Source organism: Lepus europaeus, chromosome 15 (genome assembly GCF_033115175.1).
Source record: "Lepus europaeus isolate LE1 chromosome 15, mLepTim1.pri, whole genome shotgun sequence".
Classification (NCBI taxonomy): Eukaryota; Metazoa; Chordata; class Mammalia; order Lagomorpha; family Leporidae; genus Lepus; species Lepus europaeus.
The window spans coordinates 52015242-52042676 of record NC_084841.1 but is presented as its reverse complement, the minus strand read 5'-3'; the positions used below and the strand labels follow the sequence as shown (position 1 = coordinate 52042676).

Genomic DNA, 27435 nt, shown 5'->3' with positions numbered 1-27435 from the left:
ATTGCGAATGCCTGGATGTGGCTTATTAATTAAGACATAGCATCTTTTTCTCCAAAGTGAATGATGTCAAAAAACTATAAACTTGCACAACTTTAAATGTGAAAATGAAAAATGGGGAGAGGAAAGAAAACACAGGGAAAGGTGGAGGGAGACAAGAGTAGGAAATTCAGCCATCAGTAAATTCAATCCTCAATCATTCAATTATTTAATTCTTAGTTGCTGCTAAAGCCATGGGTGATGGAGTCCCACGATACAATATGCCATTTCTATTGCTCAATCTTCTTTTGCTAATAAAAGATTTCTTTCAAACATGATATGTTGAGAAAAAAGTAGGACATGAAAAAGAGCAAATGAGCTTGCAGCCATATTCTCAGGTATAATCAAGAGAAGCACTTATAATAGAACTGCTGTTGCAGATTTCTGTTATAGAAGGAGGAGAGAGAAATACTGCACTAGTGTCCTCTGAGGGCCTGATACAGCACAGATGGCCCCAGCAGCAATGAGAGACCTGCTAAGTGCAAGGCTCTCGGGACGGAGGGCAACACCAAGATGGGTCTTAATAGAAAGAGCATCCTTGACCTCAATGATCTTTCCAGGAGTAACAATGAAGCTCCATTAGGAAGGCCATGTAAGAGATCCAAATATCTTGCTCTAAGAATTCTCAGGTATGGGGGTGGGAAGAGGAGAGGCCATTCTGATTTGGAGGAGAAAGGATAAGACATCTCTGGAATTTTCATGGAGGTCCTGATGTTCATGCTTGAGTCCAAGGGATGGAATGAGGAGAACTTGGACATTTGGGGGAAGGTGGTAGGCATTCTGAATAGAGGAAACATTGCAAACAAAGTCATAGAAGTGATCAGAGCAGCCTAATTTGGGTCCAAGTAAACAGTCCCATTTAGCTGGAATAAAGGGTTTATGGAAGAGTGAATGGTACGAAACTAAGAATTCCCTAAATACGCCGTATTTTCTCTTTCCTCACTGCTTTTACCCATTCCACTTTTTCTTTTCAGGAAGTCTTCCCTCCTTAGACAAATGGTAATCTCTAAAGTCTTTTCTGGTTACTCCATGCTTCTGAAGTCTTCCATGGTCCCATCCCTTCTATGAGCAACTGGGACAGCCCTTAGTGCTTATCTGTATCCCAGGCTGCCTCCCTTCTACTCTGTAAGCCATTCTTTATAGAAGTGGTAACCGATTTACCCTGTGGCCCCAGCTCTTCATCTCCCACCCAGACCTCAACCTCCCTCAGCCAGATTTATATACCCCAGATTCCATGTCAGCTGCTTCTGCCAACACCACCAGTGATGACCTTGTTGCTAAATCATGTGGATGCTGTTGGTTGTTATGGGGCTTACCCACCCTGCACTATTGGCCATTCCTTCCTTGTAGCCTTCGTTGACTTATTTCACAATGCTCTTCTGGGGTTCCTTCTTAGGGCCCTTTGGAAACATCTCCTTTTGCCTCAAACTTCACATGTTGCTGTTGTAGGACTCCTCCCTGTAGGTATTCCCCTGGGGTGTTCTCAACCACTTGTGTGCCTTCTTTGCCATGCTGACATCTGTTCCCAGACCTCCTGGGTCACGGCTCACCGCTGCACTATTAACTACTGAGCATTGCTCTTGAAGGTTCCCCCTCATCCCAAACCCCAGTCATTCTCTGCTTCATGGCTCTGTTCTCTCTTCGTGACTAACACCATCGTTACTTTCACTTTCCAAGACTGAACCTGGGTTTCATCCTGGCTTCTGCCTTCTCCCTATACAATGCATTTATATATATTGATTATACCCTCCTCGCTAATCCACTCGCTTTAGTTCAGATATTAAGCATTTCACCTGGATAACTGCACTTGCCTCCCAACTGAATCCTTCTAGTGGTTCCAGGATAAAAGTGCAAACCCCTTACCATGACACACTGGGGCCTTGATGATACTGTCCACCTATTGTTCTTGTCTCTCTCTTATGCCTCTGTTTATAAAAATGTCCTGCCCTATCATCTTCCCATGTACCTTCACACATCCAGAGTTTTCTGGCTGGACTTTGTTTTTTCCATCTCTTTCTTTGGGTAACTCATCCTAAAAAGTTTCAGCTGAGATACTTTCCAAAAAGCAATTCCTAATAACCCCCATTTTCAATTCAAGTCTGGAGTGGGGAGAATCTAACATGTCCTTGTGGCAATCTGTGTGTAACTATTACAGTATTATTTTAAGCACTAATTTCTGTGTCTTTCCAATGTGTGTGTGTGTGTGCATGTGTGACAGTCACCTTAAGAATTCACAAGCCCTAACCAGAAGGCTTCACCCTACTCTCTGAGGGGAGGCAGGTTCTCTTACCAGTTGAAAACGTTTCCCAAGTGATTCTCATCCAATTTTGTCCTGTTGAGAGGGGCAGTCTCTAGGGGGAGGAAAGACATCCCAGCACCTGGCACAGAACCTGTCACATCGTAGGTGGCCATCACATGTTAGATGATAATCGGGACAACAGATGATGGGGCAAGAAGTCTGTTTTCCCTTAAGTAGTGAACAGACATTGAACGGTTGTGAGTAGGAGTTTAACATAATCAGGGTAATGCATTAAGAAACTGGATTAGATTGGAGGAGAGCGAGGGATTACTGTGTCACACTGAGTCCTGGACTGAAGGTTGAAGAGATTACAACAGGTATAGGTACCAGTGAAACGGTGTAGAATAACTTTCAGATATCAGCTGATAGCAAGGAGAATCTTCATGTGAGGTCCTGGGGGAAGGCCCTAAAAGGTCATTTTCAGACTAGAGGGTGCCATACGTACCTGGTATTCTTTAGCTAGATATCTAAGAACACTTCTGTTGTACATTGCCAGTTTGATTCTGGATATGAGGGTACATACAGGCTTGGAGTGGATGGGGGTGTGAGACTAGGAGAACTGTTCCTAGGACCACTTTTGTCTGGAGTGGTACTGTCCACAAGAGGGGACTCATTCTGGAACACACTCAATTCCTGACTAGCCTACTTCCAGACTGGTTCTCATGCATGGTATAACAATCGAATTCTATACAACAGTGAGCATACCAGCACATTCCACAGCATTCATTAAGTCAGAATGTTGGGGAAGGTGAAGTGGTTTTTCCAGCTCAATTTATTTCTGCTGATTTGTTTTGTTTCATAACGGTGTGCGTTTTGAAGATGTTTGTCCTTCACTCTCCCATCTTCTTTTAGTCTTTGTCAGGAACCTTGCGGGCTCTCCACAGGTGCTTCCATTTGTAATCCATTTGACACAGCAAGACTATCATAATTAAGGGAGCTCCCTACAGCACTGCCAGTGACCCAGAATGCAGGACAGGAGGGGGGCTGGGCGGTGGAGGGAACAGTGGGCTGAGGGCCAGGAGACCTGCACGTTGCCCCAAGCCTGATGTGGAGCTGCAGCCCAACAAGGGGGCTCACTCTTTGTGCCCCTTCTTGGAAGAGTGGGCAAGAAAAGACCCTGTCTAAAGTGAAGGCATCGTCAATAACTGTTACAATCCCTGCCCTTGGCCGTCTTCCTCACTTTTCCACCGAAAATTGATGTACAGTGAACTGTTGTTGTCAAGTTTTGACTGCAGCAGGAAGGAGGAGAAGACAAGATTAACTCTTTAAATGCTGGGAAACACATGGAAGTTTCTGAGTCAAGTCCTACAATGGAGTCTGGAGAAGAAGGGATTCTGATCCCGATGGGATTTTCACAAGTCAAGGTTTGAGGTGCGAACATTAGGAACCAGAAGTGGCATATTTCCTTTTTCTTTTCCTGTTCCAAATACACATGTAAATGGAATAAAAACTGAAAGTAAATAAGAAGTCAAAAAGGAAACAGATGGCATTCTATCATGGTTTTAATCCAGTTAAAAGCATGTTTTGACAATAAGGTCCTACAGAAAAGAACTGGAATAAGTTTTCCCACTTTTTCACCCTGTTCCATTTCTTACATATATTAGCCAAGACTTGTACAATAAATCACCTGAAAATCCCAGCAAGGTCATAGGTAAGCCTCTATTATCTATCTTGGTATATGCAGTCAGAGAAAGAAATCTGGCTGATTTTTTTTCATTAAAATGGTGCTATATGCTCCAAAAAAAGTTCCCAGAAGGACCCTAAGAGACCCACTCTCCTGCCCTGAGGCCCCCAGTGGACCCTCCAGTGCAGGCCCACCTGCCCCTCTGGTCAGTACACGGTGACCATGCCTGAGTACAAACCATGCATGTGGAGAACAGAGATGGATTCTCGCAGGCTAAGGGCTCTTATTTCTCCCCCAAAACCTGAAGAAACCCGAATTTCCTACAATTCTTCACCTCAATATTTTGATTATTAAAATCCCATAGCACCTCTTCCTTCTGAATAAGTCCTTGCATCTTCTAGCTTTTTCCTTTTTATTTCCCATTTGGAACCAGGGTATCATGTATTTGAATGGCTATTCCCTTTTTATTCATGTTTTCCTTTGAAGTATCAGCATCAAATTATTTTATTCTTAAAACTATCAATCAATTCTTATCTATTTATAAAAGTAATGTAAAGCTACACAAAGTATACGTGTATTATGCTTTTTACTATAAAAATTATCAAGTAAACAAAATGGAATTTGTTGCTCCATTAAGGAATACTTCGAAAACTGCTGGATGAATCATGACTAAGTGTGAAGAGAATGTTAGGACGGTTTGGTTACAGGGCGTGCACAGCCATGGAATTCAGACTGGAGGGCCTTGAGCAGTCATAGCCTGAGCAGCTGGATGTGAGGTGCAGCAAGAGGCCCGCGAGCTGCTGATGGGGAGGGGACTTGCTAAGCCTATCAAGACACTGAGGACAGCTTCGGACATGCGCACAAAATCCCAAGTCCTGTGGCCAGTGCTCTGAACAGCAGGCTCCAGACCAAACTTACAAAGACACGCTACACATATGAGGGTACCTCAAAAATCTCAAGGCACCATGGAATTCAAAGAGAATTTTTGTGCAAAAGAGTTTCGAAATCCATGCATAATTATCCATGCAAATTAATACTTATTTAAAAGGCAGAGAGAGCAAGAGACAGACAGAGCTCTCCTACCCACTGCCCATCGTGGTTAGGGCCAGGTCAGGTCCAAGCCAGGAGACTAGAATTCAATCTGAGTCTTCCACACGGTTGGCAGGAACCCAGTTACTGTGAGCCATCACCTGCTGCTATTAGCGAGAAACTAGGATTGGAGGCGGAGCTGGAACTTTCATCAGGCACTCTGATGTAGGATTCGGGCATCCAGATTGGCATCTTAATTGCTCTGCCAAATGTTCACCCCATCAGTTTTTAATACTGCATATCTTAAATGAACTTTTTCAAGGAGCCTCAGTCTGCTGGAGCTAGGGACCTTGGGCTTCTCTTAAGCCAAGTCGGGAGAGACAGGCAGTAAGTACTAATAATACAGCAGCAACAACAGTAACAGTAAAGCATTTGTTCAGCATCTGCTTTTGTCATCTGGGTGGTAGGCATAGAACACATTGCTTCATTTAATCCTGACAACAATCACGGATCCCGTTCTCATGAAGAAATCGAAATTTCCCGCAACTTGTTCCGGGGTACAAAGCTGTAGGACAGCTTAATATGTGAACCAAGGTTAGCCTTAATCCAGAGCCATGGGTCCTAAACACCATGCTTCTTCCTAGCAACAAATCTCCTATGCCGTGCTCAGAGCAATCTCTCATCATTCCAACACATCGTCTACTGTCTTAACACAAAACACTGCAAAGCGCTGTCCCCGTGGCTCAAGCCAGTTTGCCTTGGTGACCAGGCCCTTCTTGGGGTACTTGCGGTTACCTAGTGTGCCACATCCCCTGCCTCTGATGTTCTCTCCCCACTTCGCACAGCCCAGGCCACGTTCCTGCTCAACCTCGTTGCCTGCTGTTCGCACTTCCACCTCTCCTCCGTCTGCCAAGCTGCTCCCTGAGCCAAGAGGCGCTTCAGCTCCACTGCCAAAGCGTCCTCCTCCTCACTCCTCGGCAGGCAGCACCCTGTCCTCCCGCCCGCCCAGGCTTTGCTCGGTGCGAACGAGAGGAGTTTCTCCCTCGAAGGCCCTTCCCCGCCCTCCGGCCATACACGCTTAATCGACAAGCTTGCTATGGGTCCTTTTACATCTCGTCAGCCCATGCAGCTGCAAAGCTGCGTGCAGATTTAGCAAACGTTGGTTGTTTATGCCAGGTGTTATTCTACTGTGGCCCAGACACGTGTTGTATCCCGGGAATATAACAGTTCACAGATGCATATGGAAGCTCTTCCGCCATTCTAGCGAGTATCCCCTCCCACTTCTGGGTCAGGGCGTGGCCTCCCTAAGGACAGCCCTGCAGATGGGCTGCACGAGCTCACGTCTGTTTTTCTACTCACAGTCTGTGTGACCTTGGCCAAGTTCATTAGTCTCTCTGTGCCTCAGTTTCCCGCATACTGCAGAACACTAACAACATCTCCCCTGCAAGTTGTTATTAGAATTAATTGAATACAGCTAATACATGTAAACACTTAGGATGGTCACTCAGTGTAAGTCTTCATATGGGTCATTATTCCTGCTTTTCGTAGATAATTAAGCTTGTAGATGGCAGGGATCTTCCTTTGAAAGACCTGTCTCCAGTGCCTTTACATTTGCTGTATCTGGTACAGTGCCCGCCACGCGTGTGACAGGGCCAGTGGAAGGGAGTCTGTTTTGAGGTCACTGTATCTCAGCCCCTCTTAGAACAAAGCTGTGTTTACCTGAGGGACTCCTGTCTCATTATCTTGTCTTCTAGAGGGAAGACAAGGGGTGCTTGGTGCTTGCATAAAATACTTCCTTCAAATTCTCAAAAGCTGGGGCCCAGCTTATCACATTGAAAACATCCTCTGCCTCCAAGAGAAATCACGACTCACCTTGATTTTTCAGCGGTAAAGGCATAGTTTCCCTGAGTTTGCTTAAAAGGTTTTTCATTTCACGCATGTCTCTGCAAATCGGATAAAAATAAAGAAGGATGAGCTGTAAATTTTCAAAATGAAATCTGTCTTTCCTATGAGTCAACTGTGCCTCATTGTACAAGCTTTAGTTTCCAGTAGGCAAATATTGAATTTATTTTGCTTTTACAAGCAAAAAATAATAATAAGACGGTTGACCCCAGAAGGATTGAGAACTACTCTACCAACACTCCGCAGGGCACTCTGTAGGAGCCCCCGTTTTTACCTCCAGTGGGACCTGGCTGAGATCAGAGAAGCCCTCTCGGCAGTGAGGATGGTATTCGGATCTAGAGGGAGAGGCCAGGGACACGCAGCCCGAGCTGTGCTAGGCAAAGCCGAGGCTGGGCGGTGGTGCTGCTGGACCTGGAGGGTCAGATGGCTGTGGTGGCCATGTGCGTGTACTTGCTTCTGTCCCTCGTTCCTGTGGTTGGAATTCCGTGTAACACAGGGGTTAAGCGTTCACCAGGGCCAACACGTTCTAGATGGACTTAGAATGACGGGAGAGAATAACAAATTCTAAAACTTCCAGATAAGAGTTCTTCATAATTAGGTGGTGGTGGTAGGGGGTCGCAGTAGCGGGGGAGGAGGGAGAGAGAGAGAGGAACTACCTGGGGACAGCTGACCCTTCTACAGCCCCTGTCCTCTCAGGCAGTGCCACCTCATACTTCCTGCACCTCCCCCGCTCAGTGTTCATAGGATTGTAAAGGCCAGAGCTGTAGAGCAGGGAGCCACGTCCAGGTGCTCAAGTCTAGCAGAGGGGCAGCGTTCTCCTTTTCTAATCCTAGCAGCTCCCCCACGTATCCACGGTCATGCACCACAGGTAGTGCTCGGGAAACCCTGGGATGTGGTGGAGGTTTCATTTCAAACAACAATAAATATAATTTGGTGCAAAAACCCAGTTCCATCTTTTAGTTAACACTAGGATAGGCAGGAATCAGCAGGCACCACTGGCATAAGGACACATTTTTGGGGAAGATAATCCTAAAGCTGAAGATGCTCCATCCACTCACTTATTATCCTCTGGCATTTGAAGAAAGACAGGTACCATTTAGTTTTAGGAAGGAAACTCCTCAGTCCCATTGTACAAACCACTTCTCTTCTGTAGAGCATGTTCTGAGCCCGCTGGGTTGGGGGAGGCTGGGGGCTCTGCCGCCTTCCTCAAGTGAAGTGAAAAGGAACTCAAGGCTCAAAATTAGCTGATTGGAAAGGGGGTTTGTGGGGACAGCCTGGAGGCCATTTGGAGTACTTTCCCACGGTGGGGTGTGAGGTTGAGTGTGTCTGAGGGGACCACACGAGGCCCAGGTGAGAGGGAAGGCAGCCCTCCCTCCAGGAGTGCAGGGGGGCACTTCTGGCTCCATGGAGGATCTCTTGGGCTGATGGGATGGGCAGGAAAGGACCAGGAATGCACCACGGGGAGTGAAGCAAGGCGTCCCCACAGAGCACCAGATCTCGGCAAGGCTGCTACCCTGGAGCATCAGCTTCGGCCAGGCCCCTCTCCCATACAGCCTGATTCAGTTGGCTTCTGGCAGGGTTCAGGCATCAGTGTTGTTAAAGAGCCCTCCTGGGGCTTCAGATGTGCCCCCCCACTTAGAGACCTACTGATTTCTCAGGGACAGAGAGCCAGGGAGAAGTGAGAGAGCCATGTCCCAGGCCAGGGCTACTCTGCCTACTTCCCTTATTCTTTCCCAGTTCTCTGACCAGAGCGAGGATTTGCAAGCTGCCCAGAAGCACTGCCATCCCCAGGCTTGCTCTCTCTCAAGCTCACAAGACTTGGGGGTGGCTGTGGAGCAAAGTGTCTGAAAAGGAAAACAGCTTTGCTCACAGTCTGCCCTGCCGGTGACATTCGGCCCATCTTTATTTCCCGTGACCAAAGAAGACTTTTCTATGTTTTAAATTAAGGTAAATCACTCCTGCATCATTTGCCTATAGTTCCTTCAAACTGTGCTAAACAGCTTCATTGTTTGAATTGTTGGGTTTTCAAGCTTATACAAAATCCAAGTTTTATTAATAGCACATAATTACCACATGCTCCAATTTTTTATAAACACAGAAATTTGGTAATTAGTTTTAGAATAATATTACAATCTGAAAGTAGAACCACAATGGCAATAAATGCCATTGGCTGTTACTCTTCTAAAAATAAAAAAATAAATGCTCATTATCTTGTCAATGACTCACACCCCCTTCTTGGGGGAACTTGGTGAAATTGCCTGGTATTCATTCAGCTGTTTTGTGCCAGCTCTGAGGGCACGAGTAGCAAAGGACACAGCTATCAGCGTGAAGATCCATGAACAAGGGCTTCCTCTTTCCACCTCACAGCAAAGCATTTACTGTTATGCTATCATTGCTTCCTTTTCCCAAATGAATTAGCATCACTCTCTGAGTAGAATGTCTTCCTCCCAAGAAACAAGCTCTCCGTCTAGAATGGAGCCACTTTCGGAGTGCATTGCCTCACTGTGACCACTAAGGGGCCATCAGCTCCATTCTGGAAGAGTAAGGGAAAGAGGTTCTGTCAATAAGTCTTTGTGGACTGCACAGAGAACTCAGAAAGCAGCTAAGTGGGCCACTCTACCTACCTGAACTCCTAGAACCTCCTGGAAGTATCTTCTCCCTTAAACAAATGGAGATTTGGGGAGGCAGCCAAGTGTGACAGTATGTGGATCCAACTTTCTCCCTTGCAAGGAAGCACACTGTTTTCGTTTCCCTTGGGGTGCCATGTGTTGGGATAAGCAGAGGCCTGGGAGTCTGTACCTTCTGTAGGTCCTGCTATTGTTCCCCTGGGGAATTGGGACTACTGACCCTATGCCAGTCTCCAAGGCTCCCACCAGACCATGATGCTCTGGCAGATCAAAGAGACCCCTGTTTCTTCTGAATCTGAAATAGAAAAAGCTTGACTCTTGGTGGCCCCGAAGAGCACTGCCTGGAGGAGGACTGGTGTTCTGTGCAGGGTCACTTCCCACTTACCTTTCCGTGTTCTCAATGTCCGTGGAAACCTGCCAGGATTGCTGCTGACTATCCACAGGGGATGAGGCGGAGTCCTCTAGGGCAGGTGTCTCAGTGCTGTCCTCAATTTTGCAGTCCAAATTCTTGGTTCCCCCACCAATGTCTTTTCCTAAAGGAGGGGAGTATTGGTAAAGAGAAGGGGACAAGACAACATAAATGCACATTCTGTATCCAGGATGTCCCTGCAAAGGTTGGCTATCTTTGAATCAAATACTCCTTTAACTCTAACAGCTCTTTGAGTAACCAAATCATGTTTATATATGCATTTTATATTTATTTTATATATGGTTTTATATTTAATTTATATATGTATTTATATTTAGTGTGTGTGTCTATACTTACTTTCACAACATACTGGGAAGGATAGATTAAGGTGATTAAGGTCAATACAACCTAAAGATCAAGGTAAAATTAAAGCCTCTTTTAAAATATTTTTATTTGCATGAGTGAGCAAACAAGCAACAGAGAGACCTTCTCTAGCAGCTGGTTTACTTTCCAAAGGTTTGCAATATCTGGGGCTATTGAAGTCAAGAGCCTGGAATTCAACCCAAGTTCCCCATGTGAGTAGCAGGGACCCAGGTACTTAGGTCATCACCAGCTGCCTCCCAGGGAATGTATTAGCAGGAAGATGGATCAGGAAGAAGAGCTGGGGTTTGAACCCAGACATTCCAGTGAGGGATGAGGACTTCCCAAGAGGCTTCTTAACCATGCCAAATGCCCACCCCAAAACTCCTGTCTTTTATGGAGTATTGGTGCCTTGGATCACGTGAGTGAGGCAGGGGCGATTTAGCCTGTGACATGATGCTGTGTTTGGTCCTCAAATGCAGACAGGTATAAGGGCCAGGAGCAGGTGTCACTCAGCAGGAAGAATGGGAGCTCCTGCTGTTCTCTTTGATACTTAACACTGGCTCTCTCAGCCACAGCAGAGGTCATGGATCTCCCTTCCCATCCTTTGGCTCTCTAGCCTCCTTTAGCATATCCTTCTATGAGGAGAGACTCTGCAGTTAGGATCCAGGCCTTCTGTCTGCTGTGATCACAAAGTGTTATCAAGTAAAGGGCCATGGGATGGGCTGTGTCCTGGGTAGCAGTTTACAGAAATGCACTGCCAACCCTCAAGCCTTGGATTTACCATGACAGAGTGAAAAAACCTGTACTTTCTGAGAATGAATTTCCAAACAGGTTCAGCCACAGATGTAAATGAAAGTAACTAAAGGTTACAGCCCTTGGCCTAGGTATATTCAGTGAATGACTTGTATTCTGCTTTGATAATTTGTGCATCCACAGGGGGGCACCTAGCACCAGGTCTGAGAAGTGGGTTTGAAACCTGGTTTTGTTTATTCACTCAGTCACTCACTTATTCTCTTACAAATACTCCTTGAGTGTCAGCTAAGTACCAAGCACAGGGCTCCATGCTAGAGATACAAAAGTGAAACAAAGACACAGAATCTGTCCCATGGAGCTTAACATGCTGTCTTAAGATTACAACCGCAAAAATCTCTATATAAATATAATTGCAAAGCTGTTGTGTACCATTGTGCAATCTGGAAAAAAAGGGGCCTCTATTTCATGGCCTATACTCTTTCATCCAGTTTTATTTTTATTATAATGTAGCTTTAGGCCAGTTGTTAAGAAATTGTTACACCCAAATCATTGAATATTCATGAGATTGCAGGCTTTATCATATTACCTCTTAGCTCAGTCTCACTAATCCTGGTGTGATTGTTTTGCATTAAAAAAAAACATTAAAAAATAAACTTGTGAAGAGGATGGCTATTAATAATAAAATGGAACAGGAAGCTTTTTCTTCAGAGTCCTGATCTGTAGGGAATTAGCAAAAATCCCAGTACTGCAGCTTCTAACTCATATGGTAGCAACACAAGGGGAAACAGAAAAGCAGTTGAGTGGTAAGTCTACACCTTTCATCAAACCACAGTAGAAATGGACCTCTGAACATTCAGCCAATACACAAGAGCAAGTTTACTAATGAGAAATCTGGACACTTTTCTGTCGATTTTATGCATATTGATCCTGGGAGATGGAGTTTGCCTGAGGAATTGTTTTTCCAATTTGATGGTATGCTGTTGGGTGGAAATGAATTAAGCACATAATTTTGTGCATTACCACTTCACAGTTGGAGGACATTGACCTCTTAAAAGCATTCACATTTGGCCTCCTGGTAGAACGCAGCAAATGCCATCAGTTCATTTGCCACTCACCTCTGGTCAGGGTCAGCCTCAGGTCTTGAGTCTGAGCAAGGGTGGTGGAGATCCAGCAGGGCAAGAGGGGGCTCCCCAAACCAGCCCTTTGCTTTTTAAAACTTTGAGAGATAGGACAACCTGAATGCACATGTGGCTCCCGTTATACTCGCATAGGTTTGAAATGCCTTGGCCAATGGAATATGGATTGAACAGTGAAGGGGAGAGGCAGATTTCCTATTAATCATGCAGACAGAATTCTCTGATTTATGGGCTTGGGGGCCATAGTATACCCTGTCCTGTATTCAGGAACACAGAATGTGAAAATTTTATTCCAGCAAGGACAAGGTACAACACAAAGATATATTATGTTCTTTCTTGGGATCCTCTCTCCGTCCCTCTCATACCTTTTACATGCAAAGGCAATATGTAGAGTCTAGCAGAAAAGGCCTTTGGTGGAGTTCTTTTGTTCTTCTCTATATAGAATCAGGCCATCTGCAAACTAGGATAATTTGACTTCCTCCTTTCCAATTTGTGTCCCTTTGATTTGTTTTGCTTGCCTAATGGATCTGGTTAAATCTTCCAAAAACTATATTAAATAGAAATGGTAAAAGTGGGCATCCTTGTTTGGTTCCAGATCTTAGAGGAAATGCTTCCAAGTTCTCCCCATTCAGTATGATGCTGGGTTGGGTTTGTCATATGTTGCCTTGATCATGTTTAGGAATGTTCCATCTACACCCAGTTTGCTCAAGGTTTTTATCATGAAAAGATGTATTTTATCAAACACTTTCTCTGCATCTATTGAGATAATCATGTGATTTTTTATTCAATTTGTTAATGTGATGTATCATATTTGGTGATTTGCATATGTTGAACACTCCCTCCATACCAGGAATTAGAGAGTTTGGTAAAGTTGCAGGATATAAAATTAGCACAAAAAGTCAATAGCCTTTGTATACACAGGAATGCCATGGCTGAGAAAGAACTTTTAAGATCAGTCCCACTCACAATACCTACAAAACATTTCAAATATCTTAGAATAAATTTAACCAAGGAGGTGAAAGATCTCTATGATGAAAACTACAAAACATTAAAGAAAGAGAAAATGGAAATGGAAAAATCTTCCATGTTCATTAATATCATCAAAATGTCCATACTACTGATAGCAGTTTATAGAATTAATACAATTCCAATCAAAATACCAACAACATTCTTCTCAGATCTAGAAAAAAAATGATGCTTAAATTCATATGGAAACCCAAGAGACCCCAAATAACTAAATCAACCTTAAACAACAGAAACAAAGCCAGAGACATCACAATACCAGATTTTAAGACATACTACAGGGCAGTTGCAATTGAAACAGCCTGGTACTGGCACAAAAATAGACATGTAGCCCAATGGAACAGAATAGAAACCTCAGAAATCAATCCACACATCTACAATCAACTAATGTTTGACAAAGGAGCTAAAATCAATCCCTGGAGCAAGGATAGTCTCTTCAGCAAATGGTGCTGGGAAAATTGGATCTCTGAATGTAGAAGTAGAAAACAAGACCCCTACCTTACACCTAATAGGAAAATCCACTCAAAAAGGATCTATATCTATGACCTGATACCATCAAATGACTAGAGGAGAAGATGGTAAAACTCTGTAAGACATTGGCATAAGCGAAGACTTCTTGGAAAAGACCCCAGAGGCAGAGGCAATCAAAGCAAAACAGACAAATGGGATTATATCAAGCTAAGAAGTTCTGCACTGCAAAGGAAACACTCGACAAAGTGAAGAGGCAATGACTGGATGGAAGAGAATATTTGCAAACTATATAACCGAGAGGATTAATATTCAGTTTCGATAAAGAGCTCAAGAAATTCAACAACAACAAAACAAATAATCCAGTTAAGAAATGGGCAATTGTGGACTCAAGAGGCTTCCATAGCTTTGGCAGCTCATGGCAAGAGCCTCGGGTGATTACTGACATCATACAGAAGAGTGTCAATTGTTAAATCAACAACCGGAGTCACTGTGCACTTGCTTCCCATGCAGGGCCTCTGTCCTTAATGTGTTGTACTGAGAAGTAACAATAAAATTAGTCTTCAAACAGTACTTTATACTTTGTGTGTCTGTGTGGGTGCAAACTGTTAAAATCTTTACTTAGTATAGGGTTGATCTTCTGTATATAAAGATAATTAAAAATGAATCTTAATGAAGAATGGGATGGGAGAAGGAGTAGGAGGTGGGATGGTTTAGGGGTGGGAGGGAGGGTATTGGGGGAAGAACTGCTATAATCCAAAAGTTGTACTTATGAAATTTGTATTTATTAAATAAAAGCTTTCTGTTAAAAAAGAAATGGCAAAGGACTTGAACAGGGACTTTTCAAAAGAGAAAATTCAGGGGCCAGCGCTGTGGCACAGTGGATTGACGCCTGGCCTGAGGTGCTGGCATCCCATATGGGTGCCAGTTCAAGACCCGGCTGCTCCACTTCTGGTCCAGCTCTGTGCTATGGCCTGGGAAAGCAGTGGAAGATGGCCCAAGTCCTTGGGCCCCTGCACCTGCGTTGGAGACCCAGCAGATGCTCCTGGCTCCTGGCTTTGGATTGGTGCAGCTCTGGTCATTGCAGCCAATTGGGGAGTGAACCATTGGATGGAAGACCTCTCTCTCTTTCTCTCAGTCTCTCTGCCTCTCCTCTCTCTGTGTGACTCTGACTTTCAAATGAATAAATAATTCTTTAAAAAGAAAAGAGGAAATTCAAATAGCTAACAGGTACTTGAAGATATGCTCAGCATCACTAGCCATAGGGAAATGAAAATAAAAACCAAAATGAGGTTTCACTTCACTCTGGTTAGAATGGTCCTCATACAGAAACCAAAAAAATAATAAATGCTATTGAGGATATTGGGAAAAAGTTCCCTAATCCACCATTGGTGGGAATGTATACTAGTACAAGCCATTGTGAAAGACAGTATGGAGATACCTCAGAAATCTGAAAATAGGTTTACCATGTGACCCAACAATCCCACTTTTGGGGATTCACCCAGAGGAAATGAAATTAGCATATGAAAGAGTTCTCTGTAACCCCATGTTTATTGCAGCTCATTTCACAATAGCTAAGGTATGGAATCAACCCAGATGTCTATCAACTGATGACTGGATAAACAAATTGTGATATATATATATATATATATATATATATATAATAGAATTCTACTCAGTCATAAATGAATGAGATCCTGTCTTTTGCAACAAAATCGATGCAACTGGAAACCATTATACTTAGTGAAACAAGCCAGCCCCAACAAGACAAATACTATATGTTGTCCCTGATCTGTGGTACCTAATAGAGTACAAAAAAATGTAATGTGTATTAACAAAATTGACATTTTGAGATTTATTGATTGTTTACAGCCATTGTCTCTGCTGTTGAAGAACAGGGTTATTTTCTATTTGTTTAATTCTTTACTCAGTGTAGAGTTAATATTATGAGTATAAAAGAAACAAAGTAGATCATTGTAAAAGTCAAAAGAATAAGAAAGGAAGGAGGAGGGAGGGTGGGAGTGTGGGTGGGAGGTATCACCCTGCTGCTAAATCTGTATATATGACATACATGAAATTTGTTCACCTCAAAAACTAACTAAATAGTTTAATAAAAAGTTAAAAGAAAAAAAAGAAAATGCCTTTGATTAGACTTACTGTCTGTGCTTATGCTACAATTTATACAAAAGAAATAATATCCAATAACTTTTATTTATTTATTTTGAAAGAGAGAGAGAGAGAGAAAGATTTTCTATCTGTTAGTTCACTTCCCAAATGGCCAGTGCTGGGCCAGGCTGAAGCCAGGAGCCAGGAGCTTCATCCAGGTCTTCTACATGAGTGCAGGGCCTTAAGGACTTGAGCCATCGTTGACTGCTTTCCCATGTGCATTATCAAAGGAGCTGGATTGAAAGCAGAGCAGTGGAACTCGAACTGGCGCCCATATGGGATGCCGGCACTACAGGCAGTGGCTTTACCTGCTATGCCACAGCACCAGCCCCTGTAATTTACCTCTGTGTTCAGTGTGATGTAAGATCTAGAATTGTGTATAAATGAAAAGCCAATGGATTCAACACCACTTATTGACTTTTCTTTTGACTTGACTGTTCTTTTTAATACATTAAGTTCCCATATAAATGTGGCTCTATTTCTGGACACATTATTCTTATTATTCTTATTAATATTTGTTTATCCTTGAGTCAATTGCGTGATATTTTAATTATTATGGCCTTAGTACTTCATAGAGAAAGTTCCCTTTCATTGTTATTCACCAGAAGTTATTTAAAAATTTATTTTTTTATTTATTTGAAAGGCAGAGTTACAGAGAGAGGGAGAGATAGAGATCTACCAACCACTGGTTCACTTCCCAAATTGCTGCAACAGCTGGGGGTGGGCCAGGCTGATGCCAAGAGCTGGGAGCTTACCTAGGTCTCCCATATGGGTGCACGGGCCCAAGGACTTGGATCAGAAGTGGAGCAGCTGGGTCTTGAACTGGCGTGCCCATATAAGGATGTTGGCATCACAGGCAGAGGCTTAATCTACTGTGCCACAATGCCATCCCCTCCAGAAATTTTTTAATCCACTATAATTGAAGTAATTAGTTATTTCCATCTGGGACTTGGACCTATAAAAAGGGATAAATCATTGATTGCTCTTTCAGTATTGCCTAGGCTTAATGACTTATTCAAAATTCTTGTTCTTCTTGAGTTAATTTTGCTAATTCATTTGTTCTAGAAAATCATCCACTAAATACACTTTGACAGTATAAAGTTTTCTCTTATTACTGACTCAGAGCCCTAATGCTGTTTATTTATTGTTCCTGATTTCTTTGTATATCACTGTTTTAAAGAATTCAATTAAGGACTATGTACTGCATTTATTTATAGTGTTTCTTTATTTTCCTTTTATTTAGAACGACTTCCTTGCTTTTTTTTTTTTTATTGCGTCCTGCATATTTCTGAAAGCAGAGTCCAGGCCAATTGTTTGGCAGACTGTCTTTCTGTTTGGATTTGTGTGATTGTTTCCACACGTATAGACTCAAAGTAAACATTTTTTGGCCAAGGTTATTATAGCAGTGATACTGTGTGTACTTCATAATATATCAGAAAGCAAATGCAGCAGTTTGTCCCATTATGGGTGATGTTAGGTGTCGATGGCTTTGTTAAGGGGATTGCTGCCAACCATTGTAGAGGCACCTTTTCCCCTCTGGGATGATTCACTGAGACAGTATGATCTTCAACATTTAACTTTCTTTATTTAGTTTTGGGGAAAATCTTCCTGTTTGTCTTAATTATCTACTCTGCTTGATTCTCTCAATCTTTCAGAATTTCTATTTCATATTCAGGTCTTTGGAGCTATCTTTCATATTTCTGAACTATCTTCCAGGTTCCATATTGATCTTTTGGGCTGAATTCTGGGCGAGGAACTTGATTTGATTTTTCAGTTCATCATTACAGGTTCTCAGTACTTTCATCATGATCATTGTTAAGAACAGTAAACAGTCTTAGATTCTACCCGACTTGCAAGTTAGCATGCCACAGTTTGACAGATACTGGAAGAAGATTTTAGTTCAAATGAGATTCAAAAGACAGTTTATTACTCACCACATACCAGCATTTGTGTTACTCCCTTGAGTACTAATTCTAGCAGGGAGATGCAAGAAGGCAAGGCAATATCTGCACATACAGTGCATTGTGTGACAGAGAGGAGAGGAACCTGAGCTTAGGAATCCTGAGTCTTTTAGCCCATCTTCCCTTTGCTCCAAAAGGGAGCATTTTCATGATACTGAATAGTAAGCACACTTTGCTCTGGAGGGGAGCGGGGGAGCTGTCTCTGCCTCACCTTTGCTTTACACTTTCTTTTCAACTTTTATTTATTTACCAAATGCCTTGGAAAACAGAGACAATCCCTCATTGCTTTAATTTATCCTGCAAGTTTTAGATGTCTGTTTGTTGCATTGGGTAAATCCCTTTCACAGTATTGGTTTCTCTTAAAAATCTGGTCATTCCTGGGGATCTACTCAGATTTGTTTTTGAGGGTCTCTGACTACTGTTCTACCAATTGTACTTCTGGGGGAAGGACAGGGTGTATGGCTAGACATATTGTGTGTCTAGAGTTTTTTTCTGGGTGCAAGGGTTTCTCATCCACAATGATAGATTACCTGGGTACCTTGCCTGTTTTTGGGCCTCATGCCTGCACGGAACTTCCTGTTTAGAATCCCTACTCCAGTGAGATACACTGAACAATGTAGCCTGGGAAAAATCCCCACAGTCCTTGGCTCGTCCCCCCCCCCCCCCCCCCCCGTGGCTGTCCTAGTGGAGGCTCAGAGCTATTTCCCACTCTGTGCCGCTTTGCCGCCCAGCCCTGACACTCACACCAGCTGTCCTCCTGGGACAAACACTGAGAGCCTCTGCTGCTCAGGGTGGGGCAGCCTAGCTTTTCCTGAGCACAGTTTCAAACATTAATTTTCCAACACGTCCAGAAATCTTTCTTGTGCTTTATATTTGCTGACTCTTTTTGTTTCTTTTTGAGTTTTGTTTTTAACCTGCTATGGCATCCTCTATAATTTCACCAATCTAATCTGAATTGGTTTCTAGCTTTGAGAAACTTCATAATTCATGATTTATTGATCACCTTTCCTTGTGTTTCAGGATGTAGGAGACTATTCTGTGTTTTCCACCCTCTGTTTCATCTTCCTTTTACAATTAGAAGGGTGCATGTGGCATTTATGGCCAAGGGACTCTTAGCAGGAGTGATATATGCCTCTTGCATATTGGCCCCTAGGAATCCTACAGGAGGATTCCTCATGCCCCACCCTCCCCGTCTTTCCCATCACTGGATGGATGCGGGAAAGGGAAACAGCAATACAGCAACACTGTCCCAGCTCTGGCATTGGAGTATGACATGGGTGACTAATGAATTTGTGTTGCTGTAGTCCATTGAGATTTAGTGTTGTTTCACACAGCAGTTACCCTACTTGACAAACATAAGAACTAACATGGATTCATTCCTTTCATTATATGTTTTTCTGTTGTTTCAATGGGTTTTCAGTAGGAAGGAAAATGGGGGCCAGGAATTCAGTCCACCATCTGTGGATGAGTTTTTCCTCTAATTACATTCCCTCTATTTTGACAAAGATGCAGAATGAAAATAATTCATTAATTCATTCTATAATCATTAATTGAAACTTTATTCTGCTCTAGGCACTGTCATAGGTGCTGGGGATATAATGGGAAATGCCCTCATGGTGACCAAAGTCTAGAGAGGACAACAGATAAAAAAATGGGCAACTTTCCCTCAATAGAACTGATGCTATTATCGGTGCATGCAAATGTCTCAGGGTCACAGAGTGGGCATCCGCCCAGCCTTAGAGGGTCAGAAAAGCTTCTTGCAGGAAGGGACATCTAAGTTGTGATCTAAAGAAAGCACAGAAATGGGTCAGGGGAAGGGATAGGTTGCAGGTGTTGGGTTGGATGGGGTCATATGCCCCAGGCAGAGGGAGTGACTGGGGAGAACTTGCAAGTTAAGGTTTCTTAAAGTAGTTCAAGGTGCCTTCAGTGTGGTAGGCAGGGTATTGGGGTTGTTGCTTATGAGATACAAGGCTACAGAGGTTAGCAGGGTCAGTTCATAGGTGTTCCTCTAAGCTACATTAGGGAGTCAGCAGAACAGCCTTCCACAAACATGGACGCTGGCCACACTGAGTTCTTCGTCCTCAGCTTCCCTCCTTTGACCAGTTGTCCTCCGAATGGAGCACTTGTCCTCACACAGCAGGGGGGCTCCCTGTCCAGCTTCCAGGAAAAGGGTCAACATACTTCCAAATGCTAACTTCAAGTCAATGTTTTGCTTTGTCCAAGAGTGAAAGTGCATTTAAAATCACTTCTTATTATGAAATGAAACACTCTGTCCCCTGAAAAATCAATTTCAGGCCTCACTGAACAAATATTTGCTCAGGGAGGGGGAAAAAGAGGGGAGCAAGAGAGCCTCTAGACACCTTGAAATCATACTAAGCTGACCCTGTCACTTTTTAAAACTAGGACACCAAAAACTTGGCCACTTTCTGTAGGGTTTTTCAAAGCTTTTTGCCTTCAGCTCTTTGGGGATTTCCATGTATTTTTAGGCTGTTTATGGATAATGTAACAGGCATGTTTGGGAAAAAGTTAAGGGAAATCACCCATGGAGCACATACCAGATTAGAGGGCTGGTTATTCTTGTTTATGAGAAATGGTCAACCATTCCGGAGGAACAAAAGCACATTTGATTGTGGGGCAGTCTGAGGAGTTCTCAGTGCTGATGGCAGAGGTTGGTACTGGGAGTCCCTTAGCACATCCACTTTGGGGACCTCTTCTCTTCTCATCTCTTATTTCTCCCATCCTCTTTACCCTGTTTATATTTGCTTGTATTTCTTTCCCCTTCCATTCCTTCTTGCTTTCCTGCCTGTCTTCAGCCTACCATTGATCACGGGAGGCACTGCCATAGATGGTTTCTCTTCGGGGATCCTTAATTTGGCCTCTAATATCCAGCAGAGTCAATTTTATCCATTTAAGTACATTTCTCCAGGAATCAAAACAATAGAAGCCACTCTTCTTGGAGCTAAACTCTATCACTGCCCTATCATTTCCTTGATGTCAGGGGGAAATTTCCTCTGTGCTCCTGATATATTATCTGCTATGACACCAAGGATAATGCAAACTTTCAGGCATTTTCATACTGACTGAATATGAACAACAAAATGCACAAGGTTTACATCAGACGCCTGGGTGCTTATCCAAATAGTGATTCTCACTCTTGTGCATTTTCATAACTGATAGGTACTTTTAAACTCCATGCACTGTGACAAGGACTCAGGAAATGTAGGCTACTTGTTAAGTCCACTTTCTGGGGCCGGCATTGTGGCTCAGTGGGTTAAGACGTGTGCATCCCATATGAGTGACAGTTTGGTCTCAGCTGCTCCACGTCTGACCCAACTCCCTGCAGAAGATGGCCCAAGTACTTTGGCCCTTGCCACCTACATGGAGGACCTGAATGGAGTTCCTGGTTTGTGGTTTCTGTCATTTGGGGAGTGAACCAGTAGTTGGAAGATAGCTCTCTGTCTGTCTCTGTTACTCTGTCCTTCAAAAAAGAAACCCAACTGGAAGAGATAAGTCTAGCCTTAGTATTCTGGAAGAGGGGTCAGAAAGCCTTTGTTCTATTCAGTGGTAAGGAATAAAGTCTGCAGAAGAAGGAAGTTTATCAACTTCATGGCATTTAAATGTGGCTGAACTCAAGAGAGGGAAGGCAGAGAGAGCCATTTATAATTATGGAAATTTGAATCTTCCTGTTGGTTCTGATGGTATATGAAACCTTGAAGGTCATGTTAATACCCAAGACATGGAAAACAATATTAGAGTTTTAATGAGGCAGGGGATGGGAAATGAAATGGCATTATTGGTAGTGTATAGTCACATTCTGATTGCAGGGGGAATGGGTTAGGGGAAGAGAGGATGGAGGAAACCTGGCTGTCAGGCTGTGGTGGTAGTTTGGAAGTTGTGTGATGGTAGCTTGGACTGGAGTGGTGGTCATGAAAAAGGAGAGAAATGGACAGATTTGAGTTGCATGCTAAGAGCATAAAAGTAATGGGACATGGCCATAAGGTTAAAAGCAGAATAACTATTAGATTAGTGCTGTGAAACTAAACTATTTCAATGGAATAGTTTGGCAGGAGGAATGTCACATTATGGCAATTTTAGAAACTGGATGGGAAGAATAGATACAATTTTAGATAACAACAACAACAACAACAAAACTTATTGGAGTAGGCATTTGGTGTAGTGATTAACGTGCTGCTTGGGATGCCTGCATCCCACATTGGAATGCCTGGATTCAGGTCCCGACTCTGCTCCTAATTCCAAACAAAACCCTGGGAGGCAGCTCAGGTAAGCTGGGTCTCTGTCACCCATGTAGGAGACCTGGATTGAGTTCCTAGCTCCTGGCTTGGCAGGCATTTGGGATGTGATTCAGCAGATGAAATATTGCTCTTTTCTGTATTTCAAATAAATAAAATAGTATTTTTTTAAAAAAATAATTTGACAGTAAAAAATGGGCTAGTAGAGGAAGGACATTTTAAAAAGAGTGAGTGGTAAGTATATTTTAATATTAATAGCAAGAACTTAGCTGAACTGAAAGAGAAGATAATGAAGAAACAACGATAAGGACAAATTGTAAAGAAAAATAAAGAAACGTTTTGGGGAAAGCAAAGGAGAAAGGTAGAAAGGAGTAATGGCCAGTTCATGAGCCTGTAGGGGGACTGTGTGGGAGATCACTCATGGAAAAGTGCACTGCTTCTACTGGAGTTTGAGAGGGGGAGCAATTGTTTACAGAAATAAGAAGGTTGGATAGTGAGCGTGTTTTATCGAGTGACTTCTCTTTTCTCTGTGATTATGACTTTGCTGGGGCTGCCATAACGAAGTACCACAGACTGGTCTGAAACAAAAGACTATTATTTCCTTACAGTACTTGAGGCTAAATGTCTGTGATCAAGTACTGGGCAGGCTGGCTTATTCTGATGACTCTCCTTAGCTGATGGATGGCTATCTGTCTTCATATGGTCTTCCCGTTTTGTGCCTCTCTCTCTCTCTTTTTCTTTCTCTCTCTCTCTCTCCCCACACTCTTTTTAAGATTTATTTACTTGAAAGCCAGAGTTACAGAGAAGGAAGGACAGTGAGAGAGAGATATATATATCTTCCATCTGCTGGTTTTCTCTCCAAATGGCGGCAACGACTGGGGCTGGGCCAGGCAGAAGGCAGGAGCCAGGATTCAGGAGCTTCATCTGGTGGCAGGGGTCCCAGTACTCGAGCCATCTTCTGCAGCTTTCCCAGGCGCTTTAACAGGAAGCTGAATGGGAAGTGAAACAGCTTAAGACTGGATGATCTGCAATGTTTCCAACATGTTTTCAACTGCCTTTAGAGAGTATTTGGTTTTCTTCTTACTTTGATCTGCAAACTGGTAAGCTCTGTTTATTTGACTAGCTGCCCAACTAGCCTATTTCATGTTGTCCTTTTTCATTTTTGCACTTGCTTTTTGCATTAGAAGCAATATGCCTTGCCGACATGTAAAGCCCAAACAAAGCTCTCATATATCTGTTGTTCAGTTTCAATGCCTGTGCAAAATACTTTCTTGAAAGTTCCAGGTTTTCAAGTGCACCTTGGGTATTTTAACTTCAGCGTACTGCTGACAGTATAAGGGATTGTGTGGATTCATCTACATAAGCGCCTCTAAAGAAAAGGCTGCTTTTGCATAGTCAAGTTCATTGATATGAAGTACTGCCAGTTCACGCCAGGCTTCCTGATCTCCAACAAACTGTTCTACAAACTCATTCAGTTCCCGAATGGCCTCCACATTTTCCCCCGGGGCTTTTCGAATGGCAATCTTTTAGCAGTGTTAGTTGGATCTTCCTGTAAAATTTGATTGTATAGCTCTACAGCATCATCATATCTTTCCATGGCTTCAGATCTCATGCCCATTGATCACTTGACTCTGTGACCACCAGGGATCTGTCTTCTGAACTCCTGAAGACAAAACAATGCCAACTCATCCTGACCATAGTCTAGGGCTGCAATCATTACCTGTTCATATATGATCCAATTATCATCTCCAAGCTTAGAAGCATATTCATGAATTAATTCTTCTCCAACTTCCACAATTTGCTCACTCTTTTGTGAGTTTCCTTCTCTTCATTTTCTCATTTTCTCTCACATTTCTTTTATATGCATTATCTGAGTTCCATATATCCATTTATATCCATTATCTGAGTTAGAAGTCTGCCCGAGTGATGTTGTAAAGCTCTGAGATTGTTGCCATCTTCCCAAAACCCAGAAGCAGCAGGAATGTTTGATGTTTTACCCCTACACAAGATGTTGAAACCCCATATGCAAGAAAGCAGTGGAACTCTCTTTCCTCTCCCAGCTATATTCATGGAGTTTCTTATCTTTCCCTTCAATAAACATTTATTGCTGAAATTGCCTTTTCATGTGTTCATCTGCTTCATATTTCATCACCGATAGAGAAAGTCCCTAGGGTTCAGCTCAGCTATTACACCAGCATCCCGTAAGAGCTCAGGTTGGAATCCTGGCTGCTCCACTTCTGATCCAGCTCCCTGCTAATGCTCCTGGGAATGTAGCGGATTATGGCACAAAGGGCTTGGGCCTCTGCCACCCATGTGGGAGACCTGGATGGTGTTCCAGGCTCCTAGCTTTGGAGTGCCCAGTTCTGGCTGTGGCAGCCATTGAGAAGCGAACCAGAGGATAGAAGATCTCTCTCTTACTCTTCTTCTCTCTTATGATACTCTACCTTTCAAATAAATATACAAACCTTAAACAATAGATTACAGAAACTTGTTCTATTTTCATTCTTTCAAGCTTATTCTGGTCTTGGGTCCTTTGCATCAGATGCCAATGTTCATGAGGTCGTTTTCTTCCTGTCATTCAAGTCTCAGATTAAATGTTACCTTTTCAGAAAACTAAAGTAGTCACCCAGTCATTTTTTATTACATCATGCATTCCATTTCAATGATCTGCCTTTCACTTACTAGTTCTGGGGATTTTTCAAATTTTCAATCTCTCTCTTCAGTAGGTATACTCCGTAAGAATCGGGACCTCTTCAACCTTGACAAGTGTTGCCTGTTGGTACTTACAACAGTGTCTTACATATTGCTAAGTGCTCAACAGATATTTGTTCAAAGAGCAACTGCATGTTTCCACCCAGAATTTGAATCATCGTCTATTTTAAGATTTATTCTCCTTTATTTCTGCTATCCTACTGTTCTATTTTAGTATTAATTGCCTCACAGAATTGGAAAATAAGATCTTTACTTGTAGCTACATTCTATTTCTGTCTTTATGTTATTTGTTTCTTTTATTGGTATAGGTCATTTCCTTTACATTTATTAACATGGGCAGAACACACTGGAATCTTTGCTGCTCATATCCTATTCTTCATCTTGAGTTCATCCTGCATTTTGTTGGATATCAGTTCATTAATTTCTCACTATAGCATCCTGAGCTCTCAGCTCCCAGTAGATTTTGAATTAAGATTTTTTAATTTACTTAGACCATTTCTCTATCATCTACCATTTGTGATCACACTTCCTCTACATCTTTTTATCTCTGTATTTATCATAGTGGCACATTTCAGAGGAAGAACCCATCCTATTTTATGGGAAGGAAGGGGGGACAGCACGCCCTCCAAGGACTGGTGGATAATTTTGTCATGAGCTCTGGCAGAGGCAAGCAGAGTCAGAGGGTACCACTGCCTGAGCCAGAGGGAGGAGAACAAATGGAAAGAGCAAGTTCCTATGTTAAAGAGAGCTGAACTGGAGAGTTCTGTCATCTAACTAATTGAATGGGGGAGAGAAAATGTGAGAGGAAAGCTTGGTCAAAACAGTAGGGTCATCCAATTCCCGTAGAAAGACAGCTCCACTTTCTACTGACAAAGTGAACGAAACTGGCAATCTCACCTTGTGCAGTGGCAGGAAACAGGCATTAATGGTCTAAGTGATACATGGACTCAGTAATGGGAAAAGATTTCCTGTCTACCTAACTGTGAAAAATGGAGAGCAACCATTTTTCTATATAAACATAGAAATTAGACTTTGTCAAGTAATGCTCCAATCTACAACACAAACTGTTAGAATATGAAACTACAAAATGACTAAAATATTCCCATCTGTCATCTTCTTATACAAACACGGTTTTTCATAACCACTCTCTACCTGATATAACCCAATAGCCTTTATTAAACGTGGATTTTACCTCACAACACTGTAATTTAATTTTATTGGGCATGAAAAAAAGAGAATCCCTTTAGTGATGTTTTTCTTCATTTCTTTGGTAATAGCATCATGTTAAAAAGTATAAAAGATTTCTAAGTGGGTTGGACCATTCAGACTAAGGGAGAGTAACAATTCAGCAGATGGTGCATGGGACAAGCATGAAGACCCACAGAAGCGAGTGTTAAGGCCCGAGATTGAGACTTTGATTAATTTGGAGAGAAGGTCCACCTTCATTACTAAATTCAAGCTCACTGCAAGAGTTTTACAATTACTTGAGACTTATTTTCCCAGAAAGGAACAATATTATTACCCTTGCGGTGACCCTGGGTGTCCTTCCTCTCCAAAGTCATGTCATAACCACTCAATACAATGGTGAAACTAACTGAGATATACAATACTACAGGGACTGCTGGTGACAGCCATGGGGGTAGACAGGCATCAAAATAAATGCACAGATAACTGTGAAAAAATCTTAGTGTCTAATCCTAATGAAAAATGAGCCAGGTCTTATTTAGAGCCATATTAATCTCTCAATCACAATCTCTTTCCTTTCCTTGATGGAAAAGGAATGCTAGAAAAGATGGGGGGGGGGGGGGGGGGGGCTAACCTTTAACTCATGCAAGAAGGAAGAGAAATTAGCTTACCTAAAGGTTATTAAAATACCAGCTCTTATTATAGCGTTCAAAGAAACAAACCAAACAGAAATTCCGAGCAGAAAGAGGTTTTGAGGGTTACGGATTCAAATGAGAGTCACCATTTTCCCAAGACTCTGGGGACTATTTGGTTTCTTCAAAGAGGGAATTTAAATAAGGTCATCTAGACAGGCTTATTCCCTAGCCTGAGGCCACACAAGACATGCCACTCTTTGGATAAATTACACATTATCTTGTGAAGTAATTTAGCCAGAATCTTAAATCTTGGTAGAAAGACTTCTTTCTAGGGGATAACTGGTCCTTTCTGCTAAACTATGCAGATATATAAATATACCAGAGTACTTCAAGTAGTTTATTTTGGCACAACAAGTTTTTGAAATCCATGCAAACAAGGGTCTTCAAAACATTCATGAGAAAAATGAATTTCAAAAAACTTTCGCACAAAAATAAATTTTCTTTTAATTACACTTTCCCTGAAAGTTTGCAGTACCCTTATTAATAAGTACATTTAAATTATACACACACACACATACACACATACGTGTCATTTCTGACAAAAGAAGACAACAGATTTCTTCATTCATGCTCCTCTCTGCCTCTTATACCTTGACTAAAATTTTCAGTCTTTCACATTCAGTCCTTACTTCATTGCTCGTTTAGGGTCTACAGATATTTCTCCTTAGTCACATCTTGTCTCAATGCCTTCTTCCTTATCCCTTCCCTATTTCTGATTGTCATGAATGCAAGGCATCTGGTTGCCTTTCATTCCAACAATTTATTACAGTTCCTAAGGATTGCTGTTACTCTCTGAC

At 42.5% G+C, this 27435-nt stretch overlaps 1 protein-coding gene and 1 pseudogene across 1 annotated transcript in view; both read right to left on the bottom strand.

Annotated features, from left to right (window-relative positions):
- RGS7BP (regulator of G protein signaling 7 binding protein) overlaps window positions 1–27435 on the bottom strand; it is a 124264-nt gene that overhangs the window by 6443 nt on the left and 90386 nt on the right. Inside the window, exons 4-5 of the mRNA XM_062212235.1 lie at window positions 9903–10050; window positions 6861–6931 (exon numbers count right to left, since the gene is read on the bottom strand). Coding sequence (XP_062068219.1) covers window positions 6861–6931; window positions 9903–10050 — 219 coding nt within the window. The remainder of the gene's footprint in view (window positions 1–6860; window positions 6932–9902; window positions 10051–27435) is intronic.
- LOC133774448 (ER membrane protein complex subunit 2-like) lies at window positions 23057–24001 on the bottom strand (annotated as a pseudogene).